The following is a 14,900-nucleotide window of genomic DNA, read 5'->3' as shown; positions in this document are numbered from 1 at the left end:
AGAAGGAGCACGAGCAGGAGAGGTGCAGAGAGAGGGGGGACAGAAGGTCCAAAGTGGGCTCTGTGCTGACAGCAGAGAACCTGATGTGGGACTTGAACTCATGAACCGTGAGATCATGACCTGAGCCGAAGTCAGACGCTTAACTGACTGAGCCACACAGGCGCCCCAGCGCCCACTGTCTTTCAAGAGGCAGATTTGGCCTCCCTCTGATGTGGTCTTGGCTCCTATCCCTACACATGTATCCACAAAATCTGTGTAGCTGAATTTTCTTTTGCATGATAGAGCCAATAAGCAATGGTGACAGTGTGCCGAAGGCAAGGCTCAGCCTGGGTGTCCCAGCTGAGAGATACCTGGAGCCTCTGGACTCGTGGTCAGAAGCATAGCAGGTGTATGTGCATGGCAGTGAAGTGGAGTGGCTAAACGTGTGACCTCTGACATTGGGCCACTTGGCTTCAAATCCTGGTCCTTACTGTGCAACCTTGAACAAAGTACTTGCCCTTTCTCTGTCTCATTATCTAGTGAAATGGGAGAAGTATCAGCGCCTTACCTTTTAGGGTTGCTGAGGGTTAAATGAGCTAATGATTTCAGAGACTGAGAACAGGGACTGGTATGTATGTATGTATGTATGTATTTTTTTTTAATGTTTATTTACTATTGAGAGAGAGCACAAGTGGGGGAGGGGCAGAGAGAGAGACACACACAGAATCCGAAGTAGGCTCCAGGCTCTGAGCTGTCAGCACAGAGCCTGATGTGGGGCTCGAACCCACCGATTGCAAGATCATGACCTGAGTCAAAGTCGGACGCTTAACCGACTGAACCACCCAGGCGCCCCCAGAGACTGGCATTTATAATTTCAATGTAAATGTTTATGGTTTGTTGACATCATCGGGGGCAGGGAGCATGAGCCTGGGGGTGGTGCTGGGGACCAGAGCTCCACACCCATCGGAACAGCCTAACCATGGCTGCTTTCTCTACACGTCTCACGGTCTGTCCCCTGGCATTTTGATCTTGTACCAACTAGTCTGACACTTATGGTCACTCCTCTTCCTTTGCAGCAGCCCTCGGGTCACCAAGTCTCCGTGACAGTGTGGAGAGGGCTCTGTGTTGGGTGTGAGTGCTCTTCCCACCCCCACCACGATGTTGCCTAAGGTAGAGGAGGGTCCTGGGTTGATGTTAGGAAATGTGGGCTGAGGTCCCTGCTCTGCCATCTGCTCCCTGTGGAACCTGAGCCATTTGCTCCCCACCCACCGTGGGCCTCAGCTTTTCCATCTGCAGAATGGCAACAGGGGTTGGTCAAGAAGAGCTTCAAGGGCCCTCCCTTCACTGATTCTTGACCACAAATGGAGGGACTTTTCTAGGCTCCAGAGAGCTCTGCTGCTCCAACAGGACCTCTTCCTTCATTCACTTAACATATGTTTCTTTCTAACCTCGTTTGATTAATGAGACAGTAGATTTTTGCAGGCCTATGCCATCTGACCTTAGTGCACAAAGACCTAAGCGACTTGACCCTGGAGCTTACACTCTAGAGAGAGGAGCTGCCATAGAGGGCTGTGGGTGCTGGGTTTGAGGAGGATGAGGTGGGAAGGTATAAGAGGGCAGGTGGGGGGACCTCCTTAAATCACTTTGCAAACGGTCAGTTCTGCCAGTTCCAGTGTTCTGTTTAATGTCAGCTCTTGTGGGGAGTCATGTGTGCAGTTCATTTGCTCCCCTTACAATGCCTCATACAACGAGACATGAGCAGTGCTTGTCACAAGCTAGGATGCCCAGTCCAAAGCCAGGGTGGTGGCGAGCAGAGGAAAGGGGCAGCCACATGCCTCGTGTTCCATAAGGTTCTGGAAGGTAAGCGGAACCCTGTGAAATGAGGCAGCCTCTGGCTGCTGGCCGGACAGTCTTTGAATGACTGGCACTAGAAAGGCTGTTGGTTTATCTGGGGGACATTCACGGCTCATACCATGTGCTGGCTTGGCTTCTTCGGGGAGTGTTTGGAGTGATTCTTTGGTCCCTCCCCTTGGGCCACCTGCTAATGGGGCTGAACTCAGAGCCATCTACTTGTGGTAGAGCCTGCACCACCCTGCTGGGCCCCAGGGGAGGGTCCTGGTACCTGGTCTGGCTCTTCATGGCCAGGAGCCCCCACCCAGTCTTCAGTGTCCACATTCAGAGGAGGTCAAGGGTCCACTTTCTCTCCCTTGTCCCAAGGCTACCTCGTTTCCCACCTGCTTCCCCGGATGGCTAAGGCCAGTGCATCTCCTTCTTTCCAGGAGCAACCTATTTCCACCCACTAGGGTGGGGTTTTGTCCTCAGGGCCCAACACATATAACCACAGAACACTCTGATCGCCCAAGATCCGGGGTACTGCCTTACCCATGAACACCTTGTCACGTTCACGTAACTGGCAATGCCTGAAAGGGCTGTGGCTCTTTTTCCCTAAGTGGCAGGCGCACCTCAGTGGCACCTCCCTCGCCGAGTTCTGCTGCCTGCGGTTTCTTCTGCATCGCGTGAAATCCAGCACATTTGCACACCATTCATTCTGCATTTACTCAGGGCCCACCAGGCTCCAACCTCTGTGGTGCATGAATGCCCTGCCACCTGGGAGCTGGTAGCCTGCAAAGAGAGAGGAGCACAGAGGGTCTGCCTGCAACAGCCGAGGCCTGAATCTCCACGTCCCGGGCCCGGAACAGTGTCTGGTGTGAGGAAGTACATTTCCTGCACCTTTGTTGAGTGCCTGACTAGCTGGAGGCCGAAGGAGGAATTCAGTCAGGGGTCTGAGGAGGAGCAGGAGGAGGAGGGAGGTGTTTGAGCTGGGCTTTGAAGGTGGGCGGTGTTGGGTTGCCCGCAGTTGGAGGAGAGGGTGCTTTGTGCTGAGGCACAGCAGAAGCAAAGGTGTGGAGGGGGAGAAGTCCAAGTGCTACTCTAGCTCTTGCAAAGTGAGCTGGCCTGAGCTCCATTTTCCCAGGGAAGCAGCAGAGCTGGCCCGGGTTCCTGCTGAGTGGAGCCAGGGTGGCTGGAGGGGTGTGCGTGTGTGCGTGTTGTGCGTGTGTGCATGTGTGTGTGTGCATGCATGAGTGATGGGGGGGGGTGCCGCACGCTGGCGTTCAGCGCCCAGACGTGACAAATGTGCAGATGTCCCAGGAGCTGTGGACATGAGCGGCTGGCCACGGAGACACTCACCCCGTGATTTGTTGCTTTGATTCCTCAGGCCGTGACTTGGCGAGCACGACCCTCCCCGGGTACCCTCCGCACGTCCCCCCCGCCGGACAAGGCAGCTACTCAGCACCGACGCTGACAGGGATGGTGCCTGGTGAGTTTGCACTGTCGGCGTCTCCGCAGCAGGCAGCGGATGGGGTTTCGGTGGGGGGGCATCCCCCCAAACAGCCTGGGTGACCTCTGCGCTTCTGAGAAGTGGACCTGAATAAATCAGGCAGAGGTCTGCGCTCTCAGCCTCTTTCTCTGCAACTGGGCCTTCGGTGGGGCCAGCGGTGAACTCAGGAGAAGCAAGGGGAGCCTTGACTGTCACTCACACAGTCCCTTGTTGGCCACACAGATAGCCTGAACAGAAGGGTGCAGGACCTGGCCAAAGGTTGCCCAGTCAGTGCTCAGTAGGGATCCTCCTCCATCCTCCCCCACCCAATTTAAATGACTCAAACACCAGGAGACCCCATCCCCAGGCGCTCCCAGCAGCCTGACTCCTTGGGGTTGAGGACCATGTGCTCAGCACAGACAGGATGTTGGCTGATGGGTTTGTCACTTGATTCTAAGCTGAATACCCTGTGGCCACTGAAACCTTATCCCCTCGGGCCAGCAATGTGTCAGTTTCTTTAAAGACATTGGAAAGGAGGCCACCGCGTCTCCTTCTCTTGTAGAAAGGTATGGGGAAGGACAGCACATCATCACGGTGCTGGCTGGCTGTGTACTAAAGGGCATGAGCATAGTAGAGAAACCCAAAGTATCGTTTTTTGAAAAATGTTTTAAAAAATCAGGGGAAAAATCAGGACAGGGTTGGATGTTGTGACGCTTCTTTTAAGTCTCTTTTTCTGAGTCATTTACCTGGTGCCTGAGCCCCTCCTTCTAGCCCACCCTAGTGGTCCGGCCCAAATAGCCCCATGCCTCCCCCAGCCTCTTCCCCAGCCCATGTCATGGGCATGTGCACCCTGGGCCCGAGGACTGGTGGGGGAGGTGGACAGAAGTTGAATGTGAGATCGAATGTTCACATCTGCGTGTGAAGCCCCGTAGGATGATGAGCGAGGCTAGGGGTGGGAAGGGAGGCAGGGCAGATCAGCGCCTGGCCAGGCTTCTCCACTCAGCCAGGTCCTGGCACGGATACCAAGGAATCCCAGAGTTCTGAATTCACTCTTGGCCTTCCAGGTTGCTACAGAGATGTATTTAACAAGGTAGGAGGACAGAGCATATTTCATTTAATGGTTTGTTAGCTTGATTTATGACTTTTAAATATGAGACATATGGGAAATGGCCTTTGTGTGGGCCCTTGCCCCGGGCCTTGCCAGTGCCAGGGAGGCCTGCCAGGTTCACACCTGCGAGAAGCCTCTGTCTTTCTGCTGTGAGGAGGGGCCCACAGCCCCTCAGAGCACAGGGAAGTGCTGTGCATGAGGCAGACAGAGGCGGTGGGACCCAAACTCTTGCTCAGCCCCACTCTCAGGAGATGGAGCCCAAGTCCTCTCTGCTAACGGCCCCTCGTACTTAACGTGGCGCTTTATAAAAGGCAAAATGCTTTCCCAGGAACCCTTTATTGTTCCAACCCTGTGAAGCGGGCTGGGTAGGAATCGAATCCCCATTTTCCAAAAGGGGAAGCGGAGACTCAGAGCGGTTAGGGAACTGCCCAGGGCCGCACAGCTTACAGGTGGGAGGGCTTGGGTCTGGGTCTTTGCCCCCCGGTTCAGCACTCGTTCCTCTGTCCCGTGCTCCTCTGTGTGGTCTGGTTCCATCAACACAAGCTTCTCACTGATGGCAGACGGGGAGGCAGCCGCCCCAGGCCCTCTCCTGAGGACACGTTGGCAGGTAAGGCTGAAGCCTCCCGGCCGGCCTCGCTGGCTCCCCACTGCAGACCTCAAAGAGGCCAAGTTCAGAGAAGCAGTTGAGCTTTCTTGAGTCTATCCAAACAGAGCTGCCCCCTGGCCCCTGTGATTCCTCTAGACCTAATTACTAGGCTCAAGATCCAAATGGGCACGGACCTGGCAGAGACCCCAGTGGGAACCGATGGTGGTTCCTCACCTATTAAGAGCAGAAGCAGGAGTCACAGGCCTGAGCAAAGGCACAGTCTAACCAAACCTGCTGGCAGCAGCTGGACAGGTACCATCAGAGGCTTGGCCTGCTGGCGTGGTTTCCTGGCACAGAGGGAGGGTACACAATGTGGAGGGAGGAACACAAACATTCTGGCAGGAAGCCCCAGGTCTGCCTCCTCCTCTCTCCCTTTCTTCTCCTTATGCTTTTTCTTCTCATACACCCCCCCAGCACTCATTCATTTTCAGACCCAGTGTCAGGGCTGGGACTCCACGCTCAGTGGGCACGATCCTTAGTGCTTTTTCCTCAATGTCCAAACTATGGCACGCCTTTGGAACTCTGTTTCCAACATGATTGCCAAACCTTTTTTTTTTTTTTTGAGAGACAGAGAGAGAGGCAGGGGGTGAACACACGTGGGAGCAGGGTAGAAGCAGAGAGAGAGAGAGAGGGAGAGAATCCCAGGCAGGTCCCATGCTCAGCATAGAGCCCAATGTAAGGCTCAATCTTATGACTGTGAGATCATGACCTGAGCCAAAATCAAGAGTTGGATGCTTAACTGACTGAGCCACCCATGCACCCCACCAAATCCGTTTTTTGAGTGGCTTCATGGGTGCTGGCTCACATGCATGGAGTTTGCTGAACTGCCCTCAGGGCTGGCACAAAGAGAGCTCACCTTACAGGAGAGTAGGCCTTGGGCCTGCCATTCAGGCATCACACAATCTGTCCTCAACTTGCCTTTCTGGTCAAGTCTCCCAGCCTGTCCTCTCCTTGACCTCCCACTGGTTCCTAGCATGCCTCACATACTTATTAGTCAGTGTCACTCTTTGACCTTGGTTTAGACTACTTCCTGCCTCCACCTGTCGGGATCCAGCTTTACCCTTCAGAGCCAAGTGGAAACATCACCTGCCCCATGAAACCTTCCAGCGTGGCCATCCCCTGGGGGATAATGCTGGATTCTTGGCTTTGTTATGCCTCATAGCCCAGCACATTTGTGGCCTTGTCAGCTATGCTACTGGATGGTGGGCTCATAAAGGCCAGGCCCTCTTGTCTTCTGTACCCCTCACAGTCCCTGGCACATAATAGGCCCTTTTGTGTGTGGTGGCTGAGGGAGGGAGGCAGAGAAAATTAATACTAAACCGTGTATCAGTTCCTGTGACAAGTTAGCAAACCTTGGCTTAAAATAATAGAAATGGATGGTCCCACAGTCTTGGAGCTCAGGGCTGTGCTCCCTCTGGAGGCTTTATGGAAGGATCCATTCATGTGGTGCTCCTTGGAGCCCTGGTGCTCCTTGGCCTGTGGCCACCTCCCTCCACCTTCACATCTCCCTCTCCCTTGGAAGGACACACGTGACTGCATTTAGGGCCTAACTGGGTAACCCAGGGTACTCTTCCCATTTTAAAGTCCTTAATCATATTTACAAAGGGAACCCCCACTCCTCCTTTTTGTCCATGTAAGTAACATTCACAGGTTCCAGGGATTAGGGCATGAATACACCACAACCTGTTTGAGGATTTCAACTTTGTATTTGTCCAGATTTCAAATTCGTAATCTCTTGGACTTCTGAATCTGGGAGGCATTCATTTGATTGTGGCAGTGCTGAAATTGGTGCCATGTCATAGGCCCCCAGGGGCATGTCGGTACTGTTTGTTTCTCCAAACTGAGCAAGGCTTTAGAAGATTTTTTTTTTTTAACATTTGGAGAGAGATTGAGAGAGAGAGAGAGAAGAGGTGACTGAGTGGCTCAATTGGTTAAGCATCTGACTCTTTATGCTCGCATGGTTCGTGAGTTTGAGCCCCTCATTGGGCTCTGCTGTGACAGCTCAGAGCCTGCTTGGGACTGTCTCCAATCCTCCTCTCCCAAAATAAATATTAAAAAAAAAATAGGAGATTGTTTATCCTGCTTTTGTCTGAGGCTGTAACATGGCAACGGGCTGTTTCACTCTATGGAACTGTCCTCCTGCCTCGCCTAGCAGTGAATCCAGAGGGAGACCAGAAATCTTCTGAATTGTTTTTTCCATTCTAGGTTTTAGGAAATTTGGCTGCCACCTCTTCTTTTTAAGGGAAGACTTTCATGTGGAAGGTTTGCTTTTAGGACACAGTGAGGAGGGACTGCCTCCAGAGTACATTTGGGCAATTGACCTCGTGGCCCTGAAGAAAGTCAGCACTGCATTTTTCTGTAAATTCCAGCTTGTGGGCTTGGACTCTGTTTCAATCCTGCTTCTGCCATCTGAGTGTCGTCTGACATTTCTGGCTTCGGGGTACCCCCATGTCTGCAAAACGGGGCTTCTTGATATTCCCTGGTATTTGGAGATTCAGTTTCTGCAGGTCTGCAAAATCTGTACCGCCCTTTGTTGATCCCCCACGTTGAATAAAGCAAAGAGGGCACATATCAGCTTAGAACGGAAACAGTTCAGTTTTATTGTTCATCAAGTCCTAGCAAATGCCAAAAGTTTTGCACCAAAGATTCCACAGTGTCCTGATGGGTATAACTAGTTGATTCCTGCCTGGAGATATTTATACAACCTAACAGATATCGATCGACATGGCATTTGAAACCCTTAAATTTTCTAGGCCAGGTGAGAAAGAAGGGTGTTCGCTGCCCTTTGGTTCCGGTGAGTCTCAGCAGCAAGGGAATGGGCTTTTAGAGGAACCGGTAAGGGATGGCCCCCACGTATGGCCCCATTTTGGAGCTATAGGCCAGAGTGCCCAGAAATCCTGACCACGTCCCGTTTGCCTTCCTTGGGCTGCAATAGACAAGAAGCCGATTGGAGGTGTTAGAAGGCGCGTGGCAGGTTCCTCCCGTCCTGGGCACTCTCCTTGCCATGGATAGGTGTACAGTGTTTCTTAGGTGCTTTTCAGTGAAATCGCCCAATTCGCTGATGCCTTTTATTTTCGTGAGGCAGGAGGGGAGGGTGGATGGAACGGGAACCTGAGGCCAGTGCAGAGGTCTAGAACAACAGTGAGAGGTGGGCAGGCATAGTGCCTGGTGGACTGGGGCGAGGGGATGAGGTGCAGGTGCAGCTTCCTCTCAACCTTCTCTGCCGCTGTCACTGGACCGGGCATTTCACCTCCTCCGAGGGGCCTTCCCCGTAACAAATGCACATAACTTTCCTGTTTCTAGTGTAATGAGTACCACAAAGAATATGATGTATACATTCACCATCTTACAGTTCTGGAGGTCAGAAGTCCAAAGTGGGTCTCAACGGGCGAAAGTCAAGGCATCTGCAGGGCTGTGTTCCTCCAGGAGGCTCTGGGGGAGAATCGTTTCCTTGCCTTTTCCAGAGTGCAGATGCTACCTGCACTCCTTGCCTCGTGGCCACAGTGCCCCATCTTCAAAGCTGGCGACGCTGAGCCAAATCTTCATGGTGACACCATCTTCCTGCTTCTCTCTCCAGCCTCCCTCTTCCACTTCTAAGGACTTGTGGGATTTTATTGGACCCACCTGGATAATCCAGGGCACTCCCCTGATCTTCAGCCAGCTATTTAGCAATCCTCCTTTGCTATCTAACTTTCCATGTTCCCAGGTTCCAGGGATTAGGATGCAGACCTCTTTGGGGGGGGGGGGCGCATCATTCTGCCTACCACACCATCTAAACCAGGAACCCCATCACTCCTGTCACAAAGCATCGTGTTCCTTTCATTCGTCATACTAAGCACAGTTGAAGGAATTTAATTAGTGGTTTACTCCTTCCTCATCTGCTTTCCCCTCAGGTCTGTGCAGTTTGCAGGGGTTGTGTGGTACCCAAAGCTATGTCATTTTGTTCACTGCTGTGTCCCAGTTCCTGGCAGAGTGCCTGACCCATGGTAGCACTCAGGGAATAGTAGTTGAAATACAAAGGGGGGGCTCTTTGGGCTGCGCTGCCAGTGAGAGCTCAACCCACTGCCAGAGCATTTGTAGCCAAAGATGCTGGGGCAGCCACGTGGTGAAGCAGGGAGGCTGTGTGGTTAAGAGCATGGACTCTGGAGCCAGACTGCCCTTGTTTTGTTTTTTTTTTTTAAGTTTTTTAATGTTTATTTATTTTTGAGAGAGAGAGAGAGTGAGAGCGAGCAGGAGATAGGCAGAGAGAGAGGGAGACACAGAATCTGAAGTAAGCCTCAGACTCTAAGCTGTGAAGCACAGAGCCCGATGCGGGCCTCGAACTCACAAACCGTGAGATCATGACCTGAGCCCAAGTCGGAGGCTTAGAGACACCCAGGCACCCCCAGATTGCCTAGTTTTGAATCACCATCCTGTTTCTCACTAGCTGTGTGACTTGGGGCAAGTTACATAACTTCTTGGTGCCCTGGTTTCCTCCTCATCTGTAAAATGGGGTGATGGGAATAAGAGTGAGCATTAAATGATGTAATGCATGTAAACACTCTTATTGGATTTTTGCCTGGTACATATTACGTGCCATGCAAGTGTTGATGGTGATGATGATGATTGTTGTTTATACAGGGAGCTGAGCTGGGTGTGGCGGTGAGAGGAGACACCTAGCTATTATGCCTAAAGTTGGCCTGACTCGGGCTGACATCAGATTGAGGGCTCTCCAGCAGAGTTCATGGCCCAGTGGAGCCCATGGATCAGTTGGAGAACAAAAGAGAATCCAGTCACAGACAAGAGTGTTGTCAAGCAGGGGTGGGGGCAGACCCTGAATGCTGCCCGCTTGGAGAAAACAGAAAGACACCTGGGGGTGGTTCAGTTGAGAAAGGTGTCCTGTTGAAGGGAGCCCTTAGGCTGGGCTGTGACAAGTGTATCCTTGGCCATCTGAGCAGGAGGGCGGGGGCATTGGGGGTGGGGCAGGGTTGAGCCCAGCGGCTGGAGTGGGTTCACGTGTGTGGAGCATGGCACAGCTACCCTGGTAAATGAGTAAATAAAGTGGGCAGGAAGGAGAGCTGGTTGAGGAGGAGGATGCTGGTGACCAGCGAGATTAGGATTCAAGTTTTCGACTTTTAGAGGCCAAGCAGATATCCAGGCAGGGTCCTCTGCGGGTGTCAAAGCAGGTCAGGGATACCACGGCCAAGATCTGGCCCAGAGAGAGACAGAGAGAGAGTTCCCCAGGAAAAGTGAGGACTACCATGGAAGGAGGGTGGCTTCACCACTGACTATCTATGTGACTACGCACAAGCCCCGTGACCTGAGTCTGCCTTGCCTGCTGTTTTTGAGAATCATTTGAAATGATGGTGGTGATGTTCCCGAAACACCAGCCATACGAGGCAGGAGAGTAGGGGAGGAGGGCTTCTTTTCCCTATCTGTAGCAAGCCCCTCCCTGACTTTGAGCATCCACTGCTGGGCAGGCCTGCTCTCTGGAAGCCAAGGTTTGGGGGAGGCGGGGCCCAGCACCAGGCAGGGAGGCAAAAGCCTGGATGGTGGCCAGAGTCAGCCAGGAACTCGCTGTGTGATCTGACATGACATTTCCACTTTCTGGGCCTCATTTGGCACGTGGGCCACGGGTAGAATACACTGCACAATTCTGTAAGTCATGGCTGGGACCATGAATGGGAGCCAGAGGGATCCCTCTTCAGCCTTGTATGAAGACCCTTCCCCAGAATTGGAACTGAAGATAGGCACACGGGCAGGTTTGGGAGAGAAGGGGCTAGCAGAAGCCAGCAAGGATCTGGTGGAGGGACTGGGCATCAAGGTGGGGGGTTGGACCAGTGCCCCCCAAGTGCCTCCCAGGCCTAAGTATCAGGCTTGGAGAGTGTTTGCTCAGAGAATGAATGGCCTTGGGCCTTAGCTCTTACTTCTCCCTCACCGGGGCTTCTGGTGGTCCTGTGGCCTGGGTACTTTTGAAGCTCCCTCCACACCTTTCAAAGCTCACCTTGGGCTCCCCATCGCCCACCTGTTGCTCCTTCCTGACTCTTTACTGCCCTCTAGTGGCCTCTAGTCACTCTACCACACCAGGAACTGACTGGGGGTGGAGGGTGAGGGGTGGAGGGTGGGCGGGGAATACCAGGCACAACCAGTGTGAAACAACAGCCGGCTAGTCATTTGTTCATTCTTCAAACGTTTCCTGGAAGTGCCAGTCTAGGCTAGGTGTGGTGTTGCAGACACAGTCCCTGTCTTCAGGGAGTTCACAGACTAGTTGGGGAGACAGATATAAAAAGTCATCCCTGCATACTGTGTCAGGAGCTAAAATGTAGGAATGTGCTGAGGAAATGCAAAGGAGGGTGCTGCTGAATTTGCTGGGGCCATGGGGCCAGGTGGGGGAAATCAGGGAAGACTTCCCAGAGGAGGCCACTTGGGCTGGACCTTGAAAGGTAATTTTGCAGTCTGAGAAATTGAAAGGGTGTTGTAGGGTGGGGGACGAGTGCGTGAGAAGACAGAAGGACCAGAGAGCATGGGCATCCATGCAGGAGCTGGGTGTGACCAAGACTTTGGGGTGCTGGCAGGGACAAGCAGGAAGGACAGGCCGAGCTGAGTGAAGAAGGGCCTCTCCCAGCACCCAAACGTCAACCCCCTGGAAACCTGGAGTGCATGACATAGTGCAGCCAGCAGCCTTGACAGATGGCAGGCTCTGCTCAGGCCGATCTGGATAGGAGTCAGGGTGAGGCGGCTGTGCCCTCACAGAACGGAGCATTGAGGGGTCTGGAGTGGTCTGATCTGGACAGTCTGTCCAGCTAGCTCCTGGGAACCCTGCGTTGAAGTGATGCTGGGATTGGGGGAGACCCAATGTGAGCCTAATGATGTCTTTGTTGTATTGGGGAAAGAAGAATTGCAAAATCAAAGACTCAGATGGAAAACATGCCAGAAGCATGAAGGTCTTTTTGGAATTTCAGAGATCTGGGTTCTGATTCCAGCTTCCAAGTGCTCACGGTGTGACCTTGGGACATGGCCTTGGGGCTTCCTTGGCTCTCTCTTAAAACGGGAGGCGGTGGGTGGGGAGATTAGATAAGATGCTCTCTAAGGGCCTTTCTGGTCGGCCATTCAAGGGCTTCTAAGTCTGTGACATCCCTGCCTGCAGGTATCACCTCCCAGCTGGACTGGAAGCCTGACTGAGCACCGCCACCTCTGTTCTAAGTGGGCAGCAAATGCTTCCGAGTCCCCCTCAGGACTGGGTCTGTGATGTGACAAGGTGGTGGCCCTGGGCTATCATGTGTCATTTGATAATGACTTCCAAGGGGTAGAGCTGAAGGAAGGGGGCCTCAGGATGTGCCAATCCTATTCACCCACAGGGAATCCTTGTCTCCACAGGGAAGGTCCTCCCCTAACACAAAGACTAGCCTTCAGGGCCTCCACACCTGGGATGGGTTCTTACTGACTTTAGAGTCTAGAATTTTAGGGCAAATTTTAGAACCAGCAAAGGCCACCGTGATTTGTTCCATCTTTAAAAAAAAAAACTTTTTTAATGTTTATTTAGTTTTGAGAGAGAGACAGAGACAGAGACAGAGTGCAGGTGGGGGAGGGGCAGGAGAGAGAGAGAAGGAGACACAGAATCTGAAGCAGGCTCCAGGCTCTATCTAAGCTGTCAGGACAGAGCCTGACGCAGGGCTTGAACTCACATACTGCGAGATCATGACCTGAGCCAAAGTCCGATGCCTGACTGAGCCACCCAGGTGCCCCTCGTTCCATCTCAACAGAGTGTCCTTTTGGGGATCATGGGAGGAGGCGGAGGGAACACACCACGGGCCTTTCTCACATAGCCCATGACAGGAACAGGTGAGAAGTCGAATCCTAGCTAGGGAGGAGGGAGGGCCCTGCCCGGAGCCAGGAGCTCACTGGCTGCCTAGGAAATGTCCAGCACTGGGAGCTTGGAGCAAGAGCGGGGGACATCTCACCTCCTGCGGCTACTCTGTCTTGTGCACTTGTTACCTTTACCCCCCCTCTGCTCCTTCTGATGGCGGTTACTGAGAGGCAGTCATGAGTACAGGACACCATACGTCTGGGCTCCTGACTTCCAGTTTCCCCCTCATGTGCCTCATGTGTTTTTTAAACAAACAAGCAAACAAAAAACTGGATTATGATGCCTTTTTAGGAAATCGGGGAATACGATCAGGAATGGCTTTAGAGGAAATGGAGTGTTTGGAGGGCATCTGAGCAGTGGGTGGCATTTCCTGCCCTAAGAGGTTGGGTTCCCAGGCTGGTGCAGAAACAGTGCAGGTGCACAGCCCTAGAGTGTGGGTGTCCTGAGGAGAATGGGCGGCCTCGCTGGGCCTGGGGACTTCATCCTCCTAAATCCTGGTGGCTGAGTCAGATTCTAGGAGATACACCCTCAGGATTGGACAAGGGCTGCCGCTCACGTAGGCACAGGCCCTTGGAGAGCAGCGACAGGGGGTCATCCTGAGCACCTGGCCCACAGGAAGTGGCAGCGCAGCCTGCCTCGAGCCCCTGGGATTTTAAGCCACTCTGTTCCACTGCCTCCCAGTATCACTTCTTGCCCGAAGGTCTGCCGAGAGGGCTGGGTGACAGTTCTCTCTGGTTAAATGGTTGAGTCCTGGTTAGGGGCAAATGAGGAAAAGGTGCTTTGGGCCTGGCTCAGCTGGGTGGGCAAGGGAGAGGCCTCTTGGAAGGGCTCCCCATGCAGGAGCCAGCGCCCCACGGTGGCCAGGGCTCAGACAAGCCCCCTAGCTGTCTAGCCATTTGAAGCTCAGGGCCCAGCCCACTTCTTCCAGCTAACTTTCCTTTTAGTTTTTATGACATTATCTGTGAGTGTACCTTAGCCCCAATCAGACTTAAACTCCTGAAGGAGATTGACATCCTAGCCGGGACTTCCACGGGACAGCAATAGGGGATGGCAGGGTCCCCGAGAGGTCCCGGACTAAAAGCCTAAGAGTTTTTCGGGAATGTACAATAATATGAGACCTGACCCAAACTGTTTTTGCCTCTGAAACTCAAAAATGAAGCTGGGAAACTGGCATTAATAAATGTTAAGTTTAGTTTCTACAACTTATAACATTATGTTAACTTCATTAACTATTACATTTAGTGCTCATAAAAATTTCATGACATTTGAAAATAATTTTTAAGTTAGATTTTCTCACTTTGCAAGAATTCCCTACTCCGTGTCTTGATTGCTGAGAAATCGTAGCCACCCATAGATTAGATAAATGACTGGGGCCAAATAATTTCCAAGGCGGAATTATAAAAGTAAGCCTTTCTTATTTTTACTGAAAAGTATCATCATTGTGGCACTTTTATGTGTGAAGTGCCGTAAGGTGGGTTGGAGACATGCTTCCGTAGGAAGGTACGTGGTCGGGAAGAAGAGGCGTGAGACACCCTGGTTTCCTGTTGAGCCGTATTGAGCATAAAAAATAATGGTGGGGCCTTGAGCTGATCAGGTTGAGCTGGTGCCAGCAGCCAGCCATCCTTTTTTCTTCCCTCCCCCATCGCTCTCTCCCTCCCTTCCAACATTTATTGACTATCTGCACATCCAAAGCGTGAGCCTAGGGATATAAAGGTGAAAGCCATGACCGTTGTCCATGAAAAGCTCTTAGTCTACAGCACAGATGGGCAAGTCAGTAAGGGTCTAGGGGGACGAATGTGGTAACAGGTAAACTCAGGGACTCTGGGAGCACAGACAAGGGGGGTACAGCCTAGACCAGGGATGTCAGGCATGGAGGGCTCCAGAATTTTTCTGTAGGAGGGTTGGAGTGGGGAGGGCATGTCTGAAGCTGCTTTTGCAGAGTTTGGCTAAAACTGTGAAATACTGTCCGCATCAAAGAACGAAAGAGGCTAGAGGTGTAGCT

The 14,900-nt window shown here is 52.5% G+C and overlaps 1 protein-coding gene across 3 annotated transcripts in view; it reads left to right on the top strand.

The window, feature by feature from the left end:
• PAX5 (paired box 5) overlaps nucleotides 1-14,900 on the top strand; it is a 194,714-nt gene that overhangs the window by 144,797 nt on the left and 35,017 nt on the right. For all 3 annotated transcript variants that reach the window (XM_019816199.2, XM_011288547.3, XM_045043375.1), the window contains one exon: nucleotides 3,197-3,298. In XM_019816199.2, the coding sequence (XP_019671758.1) occupies nucleotides 3,197-3,298 (102 nt within the window). The remainder of the gene's footprint in view (nucleotides 1-3,196; nucleotides 3,299-14,900) is intronic.

This window comes from Felis catus, chromosome D4 (genome assembly GCF_018350175.1).
Source record: "Felis catus isolate Fca126 chromosome D4, F.catus_Fca126_mat1.0, whole genome shotgun sequence".
In the NCBI taxonomy this organism is placed as follows: domain Eukaryota; kingdom Metazoa; phylum Chordata; class Mammalia; order Carnivora; family Felidae; genus Felis; species Felis catus.
The sequence above is the reverse complement of the archived record's forward strand: the minus strand, read 5'-3'. Positions and strand labels throughout refer to the sequence as shown.